The 20572-nt window shown below is 40.3% G+C and overlaps 1 protein-coding gene across 8 annotated transcripts in view; it reads left to right on the top strand.

Moving 5' to 3' along the window:
- The first annotated feature begins 230 nt into the window (after nucleotides 1-230).
- mon2 (MON2 homolog, regulator of endosome-to-Golgi trafficking) overlaps nucleotides 231-20572 on the top strand; it is a 37367-nt gene continuing 17025 nt past the window's right edge. For 4 of the 8 annotated variants that reach the window (XM_034236119.1, XM_034236117.1, XM_034236116.1 and 1 more), the window contains exons 1-21: nucleotides 231-307; nucleotides 2557-2685; nucleotides 6240-6371; nucleotides 6810-6939; nucleotides 7567-7664; nucleotides 8061-8186; nucleotides 9193-9384; nucleotides 9756-9880; nucleotides 11156-11295; nucleotides 11656-11809; nucleotides 12803-12993; nucleotides 13565-13646; nucleotides 14344-14528; nucleotides 15176-15288; nucleotides 15931-16035; nucleotides 16497-16577; nucleotides 16690-16763; nucleotides 16962-17052; nucleotides 17293-17394; nucleotides 18454-18456; nucleotides 20243-20353. In XM_034236119.1, coding sequence (XP_034092010.1) covers nucleotides 2599-2685; nucleotides 6240-6371; nucleotides 6810-6939; nucleotides 7567-7664; nucleotides 8061-8186; nucleotides 9193-9384; nucleotides 9756-9880; nucleotides 11156-11295; nucleotides 11656-11809; nucleotides 12803-12993; nucleotides 13565-13646; nucleotides 14344-14528; nucleotides 15176-15288; nucleotides 15931-16035; nucleotides 16497-16577; nucleotides 16690-16763; nucleotides 16962-17052; nucleotides 17293-17394; nucleotides 18454-18456; nucleotides 20243-20353 — 2322 coding nt within the window. In that variant the 5' untranslated portion in view covers nucleotides 231-307; nucleotides 2557-2598. The remainder of the gene's footprint in view (nucleotides 308-2556; nucleotides 2686-6239; nucleotides 6372-6809; nucleotides 6940-7566; nucleotides 7665-8060; nucleotides 8187-9192; nucleotides 9385-9755; nucleotides 9881-11155; nucleotides 11296-11655; nucleotides 11810-12802; nucleotides 12994-13564; nucleotides 13647-14343; nucleotides 14529-15175; nucleotides 15289-15930; nucleotides 16036-16496; nucleotides 16578-16689; nucleotides 16764-16961; nucleotides 17053-17292; nucleotides 17395-18453; nucleotides 18457-20242; nucleotides 20354-20572) is intronic. The other 4 variants (XM_034236120.1, XM_034236118.1, XM_034236113.1 and 1 more) reach the window with 2 other exon arrangements.

The raw sequence follows: 20572 nt of genomic DNA, 5'->3' as shown, positions 1-20572 counted from the left end.
TGCCAGACACCTCACCAGGGAAATCACTCTCTCCTAGCACATCAAGTGGAAGCCTGTTTTTGACCACATTCACGAGCTCTCATTCTGTCGAACTGCAGCGAGGCCTTCCTGCTTCTCCCCTGTGGCCATCCATTACAGGATGTAGTTTCCACCACCACTGGTGCTGCACCATCAGCAGCTTTGATACGCGTTACATTGAATGTTAACATAAATGTCTACTCTCTCTTCCCCCCCCCCCCTTAGGCTGCAGAGTCTGGCATCGTGAAGATTAAGACCATCGCAGCCAGGAGTACAGAAATACTGGGAGGTGAGGAAGTGACAAGAGTGGTGGTTAACCACAGTGAGATATGAACATGCCGCTTTGTCATTACACTTTTAAATAATAAAGCTTTATTTATACAGCACTTTTTCATACAACACAAAATGACACATCACAAGTTTAAAAATGCACAACAAGAAATTCCCCTCAAGATTATTTGTTAAGAACTTTACAGGACATGCAGCAAAATATAACATTGTATCAGGTTCATAGACACAAGGAGGTCAAATGTATAACAATAAAATAACTAATGGTTTCTCTCTGACAGATAAGACACAAGACAACTGAGTCGATGCAACAACATGAAATATAAAATATATTGATGAAAACTTACATAAAATATTGCTTCTTGTTGACTTATTCAAAGAGGCCCTCTCATCTTTTGGGGGTTCACCCTTCCCTTTATGAGTTATGTAGGTTTGTGTGCATTTAAATGTCGGCAAATGCTAAATACCAAAGTTTCCTTCAGAGGGAGTTTTCTGATCCACCAACACAAATATAAACCTGAACATGAGAATAATATGTCCTCTTTAAATTAGATTAGATCTTGTTAATGAGATTATTATTGATTCCCTTAACTGATTTATTTACATCACATGTATCAAAGTGTAAATCTTTACTAATGGGCACCGTCCCATATAATGAAGAAACACAAGTGAGTACATGTTTTCATTTTCACATGACACATCAGGGACATAGAGAAGGGAATTATCCATTATATTATGATTTGTTTTTGTTTTATTTATGAAGTCAGCTTGTGGCAATCATGAGTTGTGTACTGTAGGCACATGATATCTAATTCCTCCAAAAATAAGTCATATTTGGGTACCACTTTACAATAAGACTACCCTTATAAAGGGTTTATAATTAGGTTGTAAACACTTTATTAATCATTAAGAACCATTTATTAACCAGTTCTAACAGTTTTCATACATCAACACAGGCTCACTATTTGGCAAGATGACTAAGCCTTATATTGGCTACTTAGCTTACTTCGTCTTCTTCATCAGCGAACATCCTTGGTATCTGTTGTTCACTGAGTTGATTCCCCCCCCATCCATCTTGATGTTTCTTGGCATCTCTTTATGACCATTTATTTACGAGTTAGTAACATTTATAGTTGCCAAAAGGGAGCCTTATTGTAAAGTGTGAAACACATTCCCATTTGTTAATGAGTTACTACCATTTCTAATAAGGCTGAGCAGTTCAGATAAATGTGGGCTCCCTATTTGGCAAGCAACCGGTCACAGTCGCCCTGTTTATCTCATGTCTTATAAAAGCTTATTAATGATTTATAAAGTGTTCACAACCTAATTAATAAATGAATTACAAACTATTCGTAAACCCTTTATAATGGTAGTCTTATTGTAAAGTGGTACCCGTATTTGTTTCTCACCCAATGAACTGCAAGATGAAGGAGACCTGCATATTAATATAAAAAGCTTTGTCAGTAAATTGCTGTAAATAAAAATGTATGCTAAATCTTCTGAATGAACTACAGAGTACTTTGATGTGGCTGGGTGAATACTTGAATAGAAAATGGTGTCTACGCTGTCTTGATCAACAGCGTCCGGCTTTTATTAACATTTGCAGAGTTGACACATAGTCGGCATTTTTCGAGGTTCCACTGTGACTGTCTGACTCCGACTGCCTCGCTGCAAACTGTAAACTGCACAAGAGGGCTCGTATATATCTGTTTCCTGAATGGATGAGTTTGAAAAGCCTAAGGATGTGTGGCAAGAAGACTGAGCGGTGAAACCTGTTATTCATGGAGGGGAACTAACATAGGGGACAATGATACAGGTTATGCAAAGTACTGATTCACTGTCAAGGGTCACACTTTAATTTCATTTTAAACACGTTTGTTGTTTACAAAATATTTAAAATTCCATAGACTGATGGTTAAAACAAATTGCATTAACAGTTTTTAAATATATTAAAGGTATTATTAAGTTGCACAGTCTCTCTTTTTGTCTTATTGTGTAGTTTTCACCATCCCTTCCAATGCAGTAACAGTATTTTATACTTATGTCAAATATAATAGATCAAGGATTTCAGATTATTTTAACAAGCTTTCATTTGTCTGAAACAACATGCAACGATTGATGCTGGAAGGTTTGTATTTGATATTCAATCAAAGCATTGTAAATCATTGATGTAACTGAATAACTCTTCATTTCCCCCTGAGGAGAATTGACCCTGACATTTCCCTTTTTATCTGCGTCCTTCTCCTGCAGCTCTGAAGGAGAACAGCTCCGAGGTGGTGCAGCCCATTCCTGATGGGCTGCGGCACCAAAGAGCCCAAGATCACCCAGCTGTGTCTGGCTGCCATCCAGAGACTCATGTCCCACGAGGTGGTATCTGAGGTGAGCACTTGAGCCAGCCGGGGGTTTTTAAAACTCAGCTGGCTTACACACACAGTGCACTGGGACTACGTTCAGAGTTCACACATGTGCACCACACACACGCAACATAGAGAAGATGTAAGACAGGCAATTTGCGGAATACATTAAACTAATGGACTAAATAAGGAAGTGTAAATAGCAATTTAGAAAATGTTTCTACATCCATGGTATTGTTAAAGTCCAGTGAAATAAAGTATAGCTGTAATGAGAATACCATTATCTTGTGTTACATAGTTTTTTTCGCCCTTTATCTGATCAATTAAGGTTTATGATTCTTTGTCTAGGCTCTAAATTAAAGGCTACACCCAGAATCTAATCATAAAAACACCTCGTTGATATTAAGCTGTGCCACATTTTCCACAACATCTCTTAATTTCCTCTGTCTTCCTGATTATTAAGGTGGTTTTAAAAAGTACAATCAATAAGAAACCCGTTGCTCTCATCTGGATTCATCAGCTTTTGTCACTCTACTTCAGAGAAGGACACGAGGTGGATTACCACCCCACTAGAGTGCCGACCAATCATACTCATGACCTTGTTTTCCTCCTTAAGAAAACAAAACGTCTAAATAATATGAGCAAAAAGGACATATTTGAAGTTCCCTTTATCATTTTTAAACGCTTTGTTTTTCCACAATGAATCGAGGGTTTTAAAGGTAGTAGGGTAGGTAAGAATGGAGAAACCAGCTCGAGTGCGCTAGAATTTGAAAGAAATATGCCTCTTCCTTCAGACTTCCTCACAGAGCCCCTCCTCCAACACACACAAACGTGCACATGACCAATGAGGGCACGAGATAGGTTTGTGCACAGCTTCCACAGATGACATGTTTTATCATATATTCATTGCTATCGGGATGTTAAGAGCATTCCATGGAATATAAGGTGAGGTGAATTACCTACCCACCTTTAAGCTTTATTCAGATATTGAGGATTCTCACAATTAATACAGGATTAATGTTTATTCTCACTTATTCTTCAACCGTCAAATAAATGCATATTGACTGACTTTATATAATATATATATATTGATAAAGACCTTCATTTTCCAAATTTGAAAATGTAAGTTCACCGACCACCTTGGGAACATCCTTTCTAATATTCTAAGGGTAATTCATTCGGATCAATGCAGCTCATTGATACCGAATAGTTCTATCTAAAATCTAAATATATGATTGTCGCTGAAAGTTGCCCTTCCTGTTCTACTACTCTTTATGTCCTGCAGTTTCTTTCTTCTTTGTACAAACTCTGTATTAAAGAAAACCATCAGCCTTAAAAATATATTATTCTGCTGCTGCTGCTGTACCTTCACATTATTTATGTGTTCAATGCATTTGCATGCAGCTCTGAATGATGAGGTGTCTCTCAGGAAATGGATGACTGACATGCATTTAAATATAAGCTTATTTGATGGTTAAAGAGGTTTTGAAACTTCTTGAATAAATCAGCTTAAGTCTGATTTAATATCAAAGCGGCTTCAAAGACGGCTCCCTGGAATTGATGCACAACTGCTCTGTTAATACAGCGTAAAAACAACTGTTAGAAAAAGCTTATGGAGCCATCTCGTGCTTTCTAAACTTAGCTACGAGTCGTTTATTTAATTAGGTAATGTAGGTTTTCAAAGCTTCTACTTTTGGTAGGAGACTCTAGGTTCTCTATGCTGCTCTCATAAAATAAATGTGATATTAAAGGGTATTTGGTGTGGCTTTGGTCAAGTCTTTACCCATTTATTTTGATCTACGATTAAACAACAAACTATAACATATCAGAATTGTTTTTGGAAAAAAGCCGAAGTCTCAGATCCTACTGCAACATCTTCAAATTGCTAGCTGCATATTTGAAGATGTTCAAGGGCATCCCAACAGGAGTGTGTGAGGCAGATGTTCTTAGATGTGTAGTCTCAAATTTCACAAGTTCACCAAGGCCTCAAAGATAGCATTTTGTTTATGACCTTTTTGTACAACCCTCTGCCTGAGTCCCTCTACAATTGGCTAGTATCACGATGTTGCAAACACCTAAGGACACACACATCACATATTCCTCACACACACACATTTTCTGATCCATTTGAACAATGTAACTCCTCTAGTGTTCCCCTGCCAGAAGCACTCATCAGCAGCTCTGAACTGCAGCTTTCAAAGCCACCCGAGGGCCTCACAAGACTAAAGTGTACCTCCTCAGTATTGATTCTTAAGGAGTCAGACACTGTGTCATGCAGAGAGAAAGTGCTGATAGTCAGTGTCATTTAGTTTCCTCTGGGAGGAGAGGGATCCGTTCAAATGTTTCCTGACATTAGTCAAAGCAAAGTGCACACACTGAATCGCCTGATTGCCTTTGTAGGGCTCTGGTGTTGAAACACCCAGGAGCAAGACTGTCACCATTCCCAAATCTGGCTATCAACTCTGCAATGAAAAGACTGCTGATGATTAATTGTAGGCTCGTAAACCACAATTCTACTTAGAAAAATGTGTCCGTAAACAAGGTCGTTGTTGTTGTGTGTTGGATAATTATACTGACATTAAATAATAGTCAACAATGAGGCCAATCCCAAACTAAATCACTGGACTGAAATCACAACAGGAATGATTGGGATTTACAACGTATCAAAAACTCTTGACCACAGAGAACGTCCTTTTACTTCCTGCAGTATCTTGAATTTGGCTTTGGATTTATAGCGGAGTATAATACAGCATATAAGAAGACAACATATTGATAAATGTTTTAGGTCAGTTAATCAAGCTAAACATTTAGCAGCCTCTCAAATTTACGAAGATGTTCTGATTTTCTGTCAAGCTATATGTGTGACTTCTGGTGAAACATAAGCACTTTTGTAATATGTTATAGACCATATGATTAATTTAACAACCTACTAAATAATAGTGAATCAGTGAAGCATTAAGAAATCTTAATGAGATGTTCTTGTTTTTTCTTTTCATTTTTTGAAATGTTTGAGTCCCCCCTGTGGCTCTCGCTCAGAGGGTTTGCATGAACAATAGTTGTATTTTGGACAGCGTGACCCACGAAAGGACATGCAGTGTCACTTGGTTGTGAGCCTCAAGTGACACGACATCGACTGGCAGCTTCATTTGGGTTTTTAACTCCATGATGTTTATGACCCTCAAGCAGGCAGTACCAGCTGCGCCTGTGTGGTGGGTGTGTGTGTGGTGTGGTGTGTGTGTGTGTGTGGTGTGGTGTGTGTGTGTGTGTGTGTGGTTGTGTGTGGTGTGGTGTGTTGGTGTGTGTGTGTGTGTGTGTGTGTGTGTGTGTGTGTGTGTGTGGTGTGTGTGTGTGTGTGTGGTGTGTGTGTGCCTGTGTGTGTGTGTGTGTGTGTGTGTGTGTGTGTGTGTGTGTGTGGTGTGTCCTCAGGCCATCTTTTGACCTTTTCTGTCACAATGTAGCAACTCTCATACTTGTAAATTGAGCTGCTAATACTTGTGTGTGCATACTGGTGGACGATCAATGATATGCTGAGATTGAGATGAATGTTAACAGTTGACTGTGTGTGTGTGTGTGTGACAGGCCGCTGCGGGGAACATCATCAACATGTTGTGGCAGCTGATGGAGAACGGTCTGGAGGAGCTGAAACTCCTGCAGACGGTCCTGGTGCTGCTCACCACCAACACAGTGGTACACGATGAAGTACTTTCTAAGGTACAACAACACACTCCTTTATTGCACCAGCTTTTAGTATATACATACATCCTACTTCCTTGTAGTGTGGACTTTATCCTTATAGCCAAGTGTAGTGAGTCATCTTCCATCTATTATTGAACTGTAGCTGTAATGTTTTATCATACCTATAAATACATATAGTGATGGTGTCCTTGCACCAGATCTGGCAGCATCATCGTAGAACATCGCCAAATTATATTTTAACACTACTTTTGTTCAATTTCACAGCATACCAACATATTTCCAACTCTTAAGTCTCACCTACTGTATAAAGAAACCAGATCAATCTTTGTAACCTGTACTGGCTTAAATATATTCTGTTGATGGACCACACCTGTAGCAGTAATTCTATTTACTTCATACCATGTATTTGTATTCACATGCTGCATAATGTGTGTATGTTTTGTCCCTCTCCAGGCCATTGTGCTGTGTTTCCGTCTTCACTTCACCAAGGACAACATCACCAACAACACGGCGGCCGCCACCGTCAGGCAGGTGGTCACCGTGGTCTTTGAGAGGATGGTGGCTGAGGACGAGCGCTACCAAGGTGAGAGGGCACTGCTTCCGACTGTTGGAACATTAAGAGTTCACATAGTGGGAAGGAAGTAGAAATGTTGATGGGATGCACCATTTTGACAGAGAAGACAATGTGCTCTCATGTGGAGGTGTCTACGTAGGGAGCGCCCGATTGGTATCCAGGTTATGTATATGATTGATGGAAGGTCAAAGCTTATTAATCAGTGATTGATTCATTGTAACATCCAGTCTTAGTTTATTGTAATTTTCTTATTGTTGTAATGATAAGATTACAAAAATGCGAACAATAGAAACACAAATTAAAGGAATTAAACCCTACTGTATGTTAACATAAAAAAACTTCATCAAACAAACCATACAAGTACATATACGACAAAGATTAACTGTTATCACAAAACTTCACAAACAAGCAAAAGCAATAGTTAAAGAAAAACAACTAGAAAATAAGACATGAACATCAAACTGAAGAAAAGCCCAGAAGGTTCAAGATGATATGAGATTTTCTTTTCACGTGTTCTCAAATTTGGCAAGACATTATTTTTGTGAGCTCACACTTTTCTTGCTGATTCTTTAATTTGACAGTTTTTCTGCCAAAAGAAGCTTAACAACTAATATATAACTTGTCACTCCTCCACAGGGATTGTAGAGCATCCTCCTCCTGTCCAGGGAAACACCAACCGGCGCTCTGTGAGCACGCTGAGGCCTAGTGCTAAGGATGCATACATGCTGTTCCAGGTACGTCCACCAGGGGGCGCCACCCTTCTACACAGCTCTGTGTGCTCTTCAAGGGAGGAAACCTTTCTACCAAGTTGGTTTAGAAACATGCTTATGATCTTAGCTAGTGTGGACGAGACCATAAATCAAAGTCGTTCTCAAAACTCTAAATAATTCATTGAAGCTTTTGACGTTAAGTTTTAAAGAAATATACAAATTGTTAATTCCTTTCATCTTTGCAATGAAGGGAATCTTGCATTTAAAAGGGATTCAAAGGTCCCTTGTCGTCCTCACCCACGATGCACTTGTGTGTGATCATCCTTTCAGCAGAGCTCAGTGACAGCACTGTTTCATCCTCTGTGATGTGTGTAGCATATAATAAAACTCCATTGTTTAACCCTGCTGTTCTCCCTGCAGGACTTGTGTCAGCTGGTGAATGCCGATGCCCCCTACTGGCTGGTGGGGATGACAGAGATGACCCGGACCTTCGGCCTGGAGCTGCTGGAGTCTGTTCTTAATGATTTCCCCGGGGTATTCCTACAGGTACATTGTGATTTAGGTTCATATTTATAATTGAAGTTATGTTGATACGTTTTATATGTAGGGTCCCAGATAAATTGATTTGATCCCATCCCTAACATAGTTTTCTTTTATGCAAATTGTGGTGTTAATCTTGTGTTTGATGTTTTCTGGTTGTAATTTGGCGGATATTCTTATGATCTGAGTCGTGGCTGTGGTCCTGGATCATAGGTCCTGGATGGATATCCTCGTGGATTCATCTTCCTATTATACACACATGCATTTCCAAACATTTGGACTACCTATGTTGCAAATGTATTATCTTTCAATTTACACACGGCATCTATTGCACGTCTGTCCGTCCTGGGAGAGGGATCCCTCCTCTGTTGCTCTCCCTGAGGTTTCTCCCATGTTCCCTTTAAACTGTGGGTTTTCTTCGGAAGTGTTTCCTTGTACGATGTGAGGGTCTAAGGACAGAGGGTGTCGTATTGTCATACTGATATTTTGTACAAACTGTAAAGTCCACTGAGACAAATGTAACATTTGTGATATTGGGCTATATAAATAAACATTGATTAATTGATTGATTGATTGATCTGAAAAATGTATCTCCAAATAATTTGTTTGAACTTTTCACAAATCAAATGTGATATCAACCAAAATGTATTGAGTAAGATATTTTATCACAAGCATCAGTAAAGTAGTGAAGCACTGTCTTTTGATGGTCTGGTGATACAATACAATTGAACAAGTATGTTGCTGCAACGTCATTTAGTGTCATTGTCCTTTTGGATTTCGATGCGTCACAGATACATTTCTATTAACATCACTGGATTCCTGTTTAGTTTTTCCACCTGTGTTTATTATTGTATCTTAACATCAAAGATGCATCTTAATGTAGTGAAGCCAACTCTCCTTAACAGTAGTGATCCTTAATGTTTCTACGCTTCACCTGATCCCAACATGCCTTATGTTTTAGGTAGTAGTGTGTGGTAATATCCTTCTCTTTCTCTCTCCGTTTCCTCCCCAGCACCAGGAGTTCAGCTTCCTCCTGAAGGAGCGAGTGTGTCCCCTCGTCATCAAGCTCTTCTCCCCCAACATCAAGTTCCGGCAGGGCAGCAGCTCCGCCTCACCGGCTCCTGTGGAGAAACCTTATTTCCCCATCTGCATGAGGCTGCTGCGCGTGGTCTCGGTCCTCATCAAGCACTTCTACAGCTTACTGGTAAGGGAGGGGTCTGCAGTGATGGTCCACCGGCCAGAACTGCTGTCTGACGGATGCTTTAGAGAACTGCTAATTGATCTGGTCTGATTAGCATTGGATTAGCGTAGTATTAGTTTTGTTTTAACTCTGCTTTAGGCACTTTAATGAGCTTAGCTCCATCCGAGCAATTAACCAATGCAGCTGTTTTTAATTAGTGATATTATATCATTTGAAATGGAAATGAGTTTTTCCCCGTCTGTCAGGAGAGCTACAAAATAGCTTCATCAAAGCCTAAAGGGATTATGGGATTTAGCCAGATTCCAGTTACAGGACAAAGCTGGCCAAACATCTGTCCCAATCTGATGGTGTGTGTGTGTGTGTGTTTTATATAGGTGACAGAGTGTGAGATCTTCTTGTCTCTGCTGGTGAAGTTTCTGGATGGGGAGAAGCCACAGTGGCTGAGGGCGGTGGCTGTAGAGTCAGTCCATAGGCTCTGTGTTCAGCCACATCTACTACGGTAAGCTGTACTAAAGCTCTACTAAAACAACAGCACATTTTAATTCATGAGTTTCATAACTTTGAAGTGTTTCTTGAACTCATATTCCACAGCTGCATGGTGTGAAAAACGACTGGAGTTACTTTGTATCTCAGACTGCTTGAGAATGGGTTACATCTCCTTTAGTTTACTTGGTAGATAACTGCAGTGATGTATCTGCTCATAATAGCTCAATGTTTCTATAATTGCTGATTCACCTACCCCCTGATACAACTATAGAGCACGGACAAAACAAACCCCACTGTGGAACACACTCTCCACTACCATCCAAATAACATAATACATCATTATGTATGCATCCTCTTCTTGTAATACCTTTGCTTTCAACAAAATATTAAATACATCGAAAAATCGATTTTCCATCAGCATGATTCTTGGAATAAATGTCAGTGACTCGTGCCACCTGTGTTAACATCTTAGTATTATTACTTAAACACCACTGCATATATTGTAATATATACACTGTTACATCCATATATGAATTGTACAATGTGCACAATTTACTTTAAAGTGGACCTATCATGCTATATTTTAATAATATATTGTAGGGCCATACCTAATATAAAACATGTCTGCGAAGTTTTTTTTTCAAAATACCAAACAGATCATGCATTTTAGCCATGCCTCATTTCGCTCTATTTGCTCTTTTTTAGCCCTGTTTTTGCAAGGGCTGAATCTGAGAAGTCTTCTGCGCTGCTTTTGTGGCAGACTGCAGCGCCACCTACAGGCCTGGCATATGTACTACAGCTTCTCCAGCGCTTTCGAACGGCAATGGCCGTGGCTGTCTCCTCCTGATAGATGGAGAGTTGCCCATATAGGCGGAGCTCCTCGTTCCTGACGTCAGATAATTTTCAAATCTGTATCAGATCTGTTGCAGCCCCGTTTTTATAGATTTGGGTATGGAGGAAAAGAGAGAGGGTTGTGTTTTCTGACACTTGGTGAGTTCCCTGACACACCGGGGACACATATTCATGTATAAAAGATGTACAAATGTACATTTTGCATGATAGGTCCCCTTTAACTTACCAATATGTAACATGTAGCGTTAGCATGCTAACAGCTACTATGCCGTGCTGGGGCTGACAAAGCGCAAACCTGATGGCAAGCTAAGTCACGAAATTTGAGCAAAGTCTGAAAAAATAGAGCAGAGTCGGTGACGGTATAATAATGCACATCGGCACCCAAATGGCCATTTTCTTTATCCCATCACTCATGTTGTGTTCTGTGTCATTACAGTTCGTTCTGCCAGTCATACGACATGAAGCAGCACTCCACGAAGGTTTTCAGAGACATCGTCAACGCTCTAGGATCCTTCATCCAGTCCCTCTTCATCCTCCCCAACCTGGGCAACAACGCTGCTCTTAGCGCACCTGCTGGTCAGTACACTGATTTTTAAGACTAACTAAACCCTCATTTTGAGCTCTGGAAGATTGTGGTACAGTGTGTTGCAAAGTATTTTATTCAACAAATGTGGTTCCTTGAGCCTGGAGACATAGAGAAGACAATACACAACTTTTCTTTGTGTCGATTAAGGTCTGTAGATGTTTCAAATAAACCTGTAAGTCAGATTAAGAGGCATTGTACATGAATTCTTAAACAAATAACTTCAGAAAGTAACATTTAAATCAATACACATGATGTACAAGTTATCATGGGAATGTCATAGATATTTGGTAGCAAGTGTCCTCGTATTTTTCTATCTCTTTTCCTTTATTCCATGTTGTCTTTCTCTCGAGGGGGCTCAGGTTCGGGGGCCCAGGGTTCATCACAGGGGGGTCTGGGGCCAGGAGGGATCAACAGCAACCAGACCACGCAGGCTGCGTTTGAATACCGCGGCACCTGGATCCCACTCATGACTGTTAGCGTCCAGGGCAGCGCCAAAGCCACCTAGTAAGTACTATTTCTACAAAGACTCAAGAAGTTCACCTTTCTGACTCCCTTTATCTCTTTCCATTCACATGTACACAAATGTAATTCCTTGCAGAGAACAAACGTAGGGAAACTATCTTGGTTCTGCCTAAAGCCTGTAGCATCTCTATTAAATTAGCTGTATCCTGCAAGCGGTGATAAACGATTCAGTGTTAAACAACAGGGGATCAGTGTAGGGCAGAGATCAAAGGCTTAAACCTGCTTGAGGAGTTTAAATGCTTTTGTTGTGCGCCATCGGTGTTTGTAGGATAATACCGGGTATTGCATTAGCCAGAGGCCTTCCTGTCGCAAAGAGAGTCTAAATTGGTGTCTATTTGCTGTAATTGGGATTCTTGCTGGTGGTTTTTTCAGGCTGTTTCTTAGTATGAAGGAGAGTAAGGCACACACCTTTTTGTAAGATTTGTTTGGGCTTATGCACAGAAGATTCAGAACAGAAGAATCAGAAACAAGTTTATTGTCAAGTAGGTTTACAAGGAATTTGCTTTGGAGTGTATTTTGCATAAATAAACACAGTTGGAGAAGATACATTGTAAGAAAAGGCCCAAGAAATAGACTAAGCACAGTATTATATGGCAATAAAATAAAATATGTGCAGTTTTGGGATGTAAGGTGCATGGTAATAAGAAGTCTGAATACTCAGGATAACTGATGTTAAAAGTAATTTGTGTATAGGCAGGCGTCATGCCATGATATGACCCTCAAAGAAAAATGTATACTTTTATGTACATTCTTGCTTCCTGTGTATTGTTAAACTTTATATAAAACAATATGCACATTATATTATTGAGTCACCTTGCACTGCCTCTAAGTACAAGATGCAATATATTCAAATATGCCCTACCTTGCTTGAACATGCAAACATTTACGGAAATACTTTTATTTATTCACAGACAGTATTGAGTTCAGGATACGATCTTTATCTCATTTGCTCCGTCCCTTTCTTTCATCGTCTAGTCTGGAGATGCTGGACAAGGTGGAGCCCCCGTCGATCCCCGAGGGCTACGCCATGTCGGTGGCCTTCAGCGCCCTGCTGGACCTGGTGAGGGGCATCACCTCCATGATCGAGAGGGAGCTGGCCGCGGAGGAGGGGGCCGCTGCTGAGTTCAGGGAAACTCATCCTGGTCAGCAGTGGCAGCCACAACCCGGTGAGAATGTTTTACTGCGTCATGGCCAAACCCAAGGGGATTGTGGGTGGAAGCACTTCCATGACCCCTGGTGGCCAGTATGTCTTCTTTTCCAATAAGAGATCAAAATGGAGGCATGTTTCTTTTCCCGGGTGATAATGGAGTGAAATAAGTTCTGGATTCTATATTTTTTGTTCAAGTTATTCAATATTAAAACAGACAATTCATACAGACAAGCTACAAGAAAACAGAGTTAGTTGAAGCAGGCGGGTAGAAAATAGAGGAAGAAAAAAGCCCTCCCTTGATTTATCCAATCACATCGCCCCTGATCAACATCTGACATTTAAAAATAACTACAAACTCCATAATAAAGAAGCTCAGTAACAAAACAAAACAATGATATTTCAAGTCTCAAGGTAGGACTCATCAAAGTCACATTCAGAGACAAAAACAACAACATAATACCAGAAAAGTCATAGAAGTTCAAATACAGTTCACAATACAATCAACCATAACATCATTTTGAAAGTCTGTTTTTATATTTTAGGAATACATATGTTAAACTCACACATGCTTTGTGTTTTTGTCGCAGGAGCCCATCAGGTGTGGGAGGAGATGGTCAGCGCCTGCTGGTGCGGTCTCCTCGCTGCTCTGTCTCTGCTGCTAGACGCCAGGTAACTGGACTCTCTGTTTCTGACCAAACTGCTTTATTAAAGTCATAGTGTATGTCCACTTAGGAACCAAAGGGAAATAATGAAATGTCCCTTAGGAAAACCCAAAATGATATGAAAAAAAGAAACCATTCATTTGTGTGCTTAGTTTAAAACAAACATGGACACATTGATTTCTTTTTGCAGTGTTTGAAAGTTATTTTTAGCAATGCAATTCAGAGGAAACAGTCTTATAGGCTGTTCCGTAGTTGTTTTAGTCAGATACTCACATTTTTACAAGCAACTTGAATGCTAAGTACTCTTCAAGCCAAGCATGCTTTAGTCTTACTGCATCACACACTTACAGTACTGCTTCTACTCTCCAGAGGTATCGTCCTCTTATAACAAATTCAATCATTGCAACCACCCTTGATCAGAGGTCGCGTTAACCAAATATTTTCCGCCTCCCGTTGACAGTTAACGAGCATGCTCCCCCCCCCCCCCCCCAGTTGTGTAAAGGCCGACGGGTAATTCTGGATTTTGACGGAAACTGTTACGATCCTGTCCGTCAAATTGACGGGCAGCGAAAAAGTCTAGCGCAACCTCTGCCCTTGATGGAATTGTATCCATTACATGCAAACAAATAACAGAACAGCTATTAACAGCACACATTTTTTCACTTTGTTCTGCATTTCTGTCCCCTCCTGTCCCGTCCTGTCAGCACTGATGAGACGGCCACAGAGAACATCCTGAAGGCAGAGCTGACAGTGGCCTCGCTGTGTGGGCGCCTGGGCCTGGTGACGCCCCGCGACGCCTTCATCAACCGCCATCTGCAAGGCCTCTCTCTGCCGCCACACTACACCCTGACTGTCCTGAACAGCAACGCCGCCAGCCTCACCGGCAAATGTAACTATCTTTACTTATTAAACCATCCAAAACTACATAGAACACCAAGTAGACCCTGGCTTTCATTGCTAATTGCCTGTACACATACACAAACACACCTGAATTACCTTGATAACACTGCAAACCATTTTGGGCTGTTATGCATGTTTGTATTCCTGATTTGCTTAATCGTACCACACACATCCTAAAGTCCCCTTTCCGACCCTGAGGATGTCCTCTGGTCATGTGTGTTTGTTACTCTAATGAGCTTTTCTCATCTCCCATATGGTGAGACGTGCATGCTGCTAAACTGAGCTTAACATGTGAAATGATGGCAGTCTGCCGGTCCCTGTTGCCCCGCTCTTATTGCATTAATCCATAACTTTTTTAACTGCGGGCTCTAATTAGTAACGTGTCTGGGGAATGTAGGCGTACACTCACACAGCTGCTCTCACACCAACCGCTCAGACACTCAGACGGTATTTGCATATTAGCTTGTAGAGATAAAGCCGGAAAATTGGATCTCAAATAACGATGCTTTGGAGTTAATTAGGAAAGCTTTTCTTGCATGTCGTGAGCTTGTTACAAAACATGTTTGTGTGCATTACTGACTCTCATGGTAAAACCTCCTGTGTGTGTTTTCACATGTCTACGTGTCTTCTCCACAGCGTACTCCATCCTGGGCCAGACTGTGCAGATCATCAGTCCCTCCAGTGAATCTCATCAGCAGGTGGTGGCTGTCGGGCAGCCCCTCGCCTCCCAGCCCCAGGGCACTGTGGTGGTAAGGACAAACACACACACAAACACAATTACGAAGAGGCTATGGTACACTAAGTATTATTATAATTGAATTAATTTAGCAGTTTTCCCAAAACAAAGCTTGCGACCATTTTATATAACCAGACAAATTAACACTTTTTCAGAAAAACATGAACCGCTGCAAAAACAAAGCAAACTGTTATACTGTATATATTATATACAACGTCTGATGTGTAGCAACGGCCACATTAAACTGTTAATAGTTCAGGTAAGGGACAACTGTTAAGAACATAGGCAGGTCAGGCAAGTATGTGCATCAAATTTCCCTTGAGGGCAATAACATTTGAACATACATGAGCAGTAACCTTGACCCTAACCTGGAACCAATATGCTGTAATTAGAGATATCCCCATAGTAATAATAAAACTAGGAGGTTTTTTTATTGTATTTATGGTCAAAGCTCTTACATTACTGTGTATGCGTCCCACTTTTTTTTGTTACCATAGTCGGATGGCTGTGTTTCTTTTATGGTACTTACAGATTTGAGTTTTAGTAATACCTCACGTTTGAGTTTCTTCTGCTATTTCTCTTAGTGTGATTAAGCTAACGCCATGATGACGCGTATTACAATCTGCTATGATATGACTGTCTGTCCCTCTGTCAGCTCACTTCAAAGAACCTGCAGTGCATGCGGACCCTGCTGAACCTGGCCCACTGCCACGGGGCCGTGCTGGGCACCTCCTGGCAGCTGGTGCTGGCTACACTGCAGGTACTTCTACCACCTCATACCACACGTTAACACCTAACCAAACACACACACACACACACACACACACACACACACACGCTTTTCTAATCAGACAAGACAGTCCACGTTCTCTCCCTCCCTCTCACACACATAGGTGAATTTACAATTCCCCCACTTCTCTATTAAAGCATATTTACATTTGAACATGCATAAATGTTTGCTTGCTCTTCCTATTAGAAAACACATGACCTGCTAAGAATACATCTTATAGACCTAACTATAAAATATATCTTTTTTTTGTGCTTTTTTAGTAACAGGAGATGATGTAGAGTTTAATTGAATAACTTACATTTCTTCTTATTTAGGTTGATCATTTGCATTTGATACATTTGTCTTCAAGTATGTCAGTGTACATTTGATGACCTTGTCTGTGAATGTAAGTGTAGTTTCAACTCTAATTCACCTTCTCACTTCTCTCCCAGCACTTAGTGTGGATCCTGGGTCTGAAGCCGGGGCCGGGCGGGGTCCTGAAGCCTGGCCGAGCTGTGGAGGGACCCAGCACAGTGAGTTTTTTAGGGAGTGTGTGTTTGGTCTGCATGACACTGTTTGTTTTCCACCTCGTTGTTAAAGGTTGTGATCTAACTGGCTGTGTGTGTGTGTGTCATTAAACTGAAGGTGCTAACCACAGCCGTGATGACAGACCTGCCCTTCATCGCCAACATCCTGTCCAGACTGTTTGAGAGCTCTCAGTGAGTAAAGTTATATAAAATAGAATTATATAAACTCAAATTGCTTATCCTATATTTGCCGCCAACGGTCAATATGGATACATTTTTTGCTTAGAACTAATAATAACCAAAAGGACATAAATATGTTTTTTTGTGTCTATGAAATGAAACAAAATATGCACAATTAAAAAGCATTTTGTGTTTTTATTATGTGATTAGGTACCTCGATGATGTGTCCCTTCATCACCTTATCAACGCTTTGTGTTCCCTCTCACTGGAGGCGATGGAAATGGCTTCTGGAAACAACAAGGTCAATATTTCTATAATGTATTACTCTATAACTTGGTTGGTGGATGTTTTGGATATGTCATTTTTTTGTTTTGGTTAAAATATCAACTGTAGGCTAAGAATAACACTTCATACAATTGTACAAGAAATGGATGTTGTCTTCCCTCTCTATCATAGGTATCCGTTCCTATGCCTTTGATCAGTAAGCTCAGGGTATAATGTGAGAAGTCTTTATAAATGGTTTCTATTTTCTTTGTTCCAGGAGCCCTCTCTGTTTGCTGTGGCCAAGCTGCTGGAGACCGGCCTGGTCAACATGGATCGTATAGAGATCCTGTGGAGACCCCTCACCGGCCACCTGTTGGAGGTAACATCTATTTACAGCTACATCCCATAATGTGCAGAGCCAATGTCAACACAGTGTATTAAAACCCTGTAAAGACCTAGTTTCATAAATCTGTTGAAATGATGTCAACAGACCTCATACAGAAATAGCTGTGTTTATTTGACCGGTTACACTTTGATCCGACTTCATTTCCATTGGTCAAATAAGTGCAGAAGGAATTTGTCCAGTAAGCAGTTTGTGTACATTTGGTAACAGTGATTGTCACTTTTTCCAGTGATGATGATGATGTCACTGTAATTTGGAACAAAACTCTATAATAAAAATGGAAGCTAAAACCTAAAAGAATGTCAAAATTGCCCCCTTCTACCCGGTTGGTCACTTACCCAGGACCAAAGCTCTAATAATGAACGTTTTTCCATGGAGTCTGGGGCACACGAGTGGTGGGGTACAGTCACGGAGGAGAAAACTAGTTTAATGAGCTATAGAGGGGCAGAAAGTTTATAAAAAGTATTCCAGAGTTTGATCAAATCAGAGGGATGGGCTGAATAATGTCCAGTGTTTGCAAAATGATGCTTTTTCCTCTTTGTGTCTACACTGTTTTAAGGCAGTACCAAGTTGAGCTCATTTTTGTTAGAGCATATCTCTGATTTTGGAAATTCAGATAATAAAGCAATATTATTCGCAGCATATTTGAGTGTATGTGACCGTCCATGGGACATAGCTTTTTGTTTGTGGCACAGGAATATCTAAGAAAGGAGGGAAAGAGAGCCCCATGCGTATTTTCCCTGATGAAGCAACATGAATACAGAATGCTTTAAAATCAACTTCTTATTATCTAAAGTGTTTTTTTAATGTAAGAATATATTGGACACAAATTTGGATTTAAAACATATGGAGTCAACCGTGTTGTTTGTAAAGTGTTATTCATAGAAGTGGATTTAACTTGAGTTTACTTTTCACTACTGGCACACGTCTTCATATCTGTGGAATCTCATTGTTATGTGTGGAAAGGTGTTAAGAGGTTTCACATTTACTCTGTCTATCTCCCCTCTCTTTTTTGCACTCCTGTCTGTTTTGCAGAAGGTAAGCTGAGATTCCCTCCTCTATAATCTTTGGCTTTCCAATCTCCTTTTTCCCGATATTTCCTCTCTTCCTCTCAGTCTGGCTTCCACACGTTGGAGTCGACATGTGTCCACAGTGCATTTGCTCCGCTTCCTGTGTTTGACCTTGCATTCTTGTGCTCAATTTCCAACGTGACGCTCTGATTTGTCACAGAATCAGAATCTGACGCAGCACCTGCCAGTATGTTCTTAATGCTCCGATAAAACGCTGCCTATCTTTCTTTGCAGACTTCAAATTCAAATGCAGCTTCTATATTTGAATTGAAATGTGAAAATGATATCAGGTTTATTGTGTCTTGATTAACAGAAGTACAGTATAATAAAGATTAAAATGCTATCATAGATACACATGGGCCATCTAGATTCTGCAGGGGAACAGGTACTTAGCAGTCTGTCTTTGTTCCCCTAAGCAACACAGAGATGTTATCCTCTTAGGAATTCATTTCATTTCAAACCTTTATTTACCCAGGTGTATCCCATTGAGATCATTGATCTCTTTTTCAAGGGAGACCTGCTCAAGTAGGTTCCACATGAAACATAAAAACATAAACAGAACCACAAAAAGGACATCTTACAGCATCATTACAGGGATTACAATTTACAATAACTATCCACATGAGCAGGTACCAACAGCTTCCGATTGAGTAGCATCCAACCGAGCTTTAAAAACATTTAGTGGCACCAGATTGCTCAGTTTCCATTTAAATTGCAGACTGTTCCAAGACAGAGGAGCTGCGCATCTAAAAGCTGTCTTCCCTAAAACAGTCCTAGCAGTTGGCACATTTAATAAAACTACAGCATTCGATCTCAGGCAGTAGCCACTTACAATTCGCCGTGAGATCAGGGAGCAGATGTAGGATGGAAGTTTCCCTAACATGGCTTTGTATATAAAAATGTACCAGTGACTGAGCCTCCGTACAGTTACAATTGTTACAATTGTAAGTCTGATGTTATAAACAGGGTTCTTAGGGTCATTCAAAACCTGGAAAAGTCATGGAAATTCAAAATGCTAATTCCAGGCCCTGGAAAAGTTATGGAAAACAATATTTTCCCCAACGTTTTGGAAAAGTCATGGAAATGTAACTAAAGTTGCATCAAATATAATTTATATTTTATCTTATCGCCGAAATAGTAATACTATAACGATAATACATGCTGTATAGTAATTAAACGTAAAATGGCATTTAACTGTCGAGGTATTTTGCTGGTGAGAGATTTGAGTTGCTTTAGCGCGTAGAAGCTAGTAAGCCTATTTGATTTGTTTTAGATAGGCACAACATGTTTCAGATGCAGACCTTATTTTCCTGTTCCATGTTAAAATAAACCATTTTCAGTGGTACCGCTGAGAAAGAGTAATTTTTTTGGTCATGGAAAATTAGGTAAAGGTCATGGAAAATCATTGGTGAAAAAGTGTATGAACCCTGTATGAAAGTAAACCTCCCTATACACCAAAGATGATTCATTTGGATCACAGATGAATTAAAAATCTTAAAAAGAAAATAGTTTTTATATTACATTTGTGTACCTTTCTCTACTGAGTCTGGCCTCTTCATGTGTATCTATATATATTTGTCACATATCTTGTGATCACAGGGGATCCCAGTCTTTACCACACAGACCCTGCTGTACAGTATGCCACCCAATTGTTTCACACCAACCCACTGCTGGGTAAAACACTGTTCTCTGCATCAAATCTATCATTGTGCGCATGTGTCTGTATTTGTGTGTCTTTGTGTTGTGTCCTGCAGGTCTGCCAGCACACAAACTCCAGGATGAGAGAGTGGGGGGCCGAGGCGTTGACAGCGCTCATCAAGGCTGGCCTGGCCTACAAGCACGACCCTCCCCTCGCCCAAAATCAGGTACATTACACATTGTCGTGTCAAATGATCCTATAATCATTTAAAACATATAGTCTTATACTCTGATTGCCTTTTACACTGTTAGATTGTATTTGTAGTCTTGTATGCGTTTAACAGAGACGTACTGTATGTTGAGGATTGACATTGCAGGAGGGCAAAAGGAAGTGTAAAAGGGGGATATGCAAATGATTAAGGACGAGGGGTTTTATGGTTTAATGG

Source organism: Gymnodraco acuticeps, unplaced genomic scaffold (assembly GCF_902827175.1).
Source record: "Gymnodraco acuticeps unplaced genomic scaffold, fGymAcu1.1, whole genome shotgun sequence".
NCBI classification, from domain to species: Eukaryota; Metazoa; Chordata; class Actinopteri; order Perciformes; family Bathydraconidae; genus Gymnodraco; species Gymnodraco acuticeps.
Note: the sequence above shows the minus strand (reverse complement) of the source record. Positions and strands in the feature narration are given on the sequence as shown.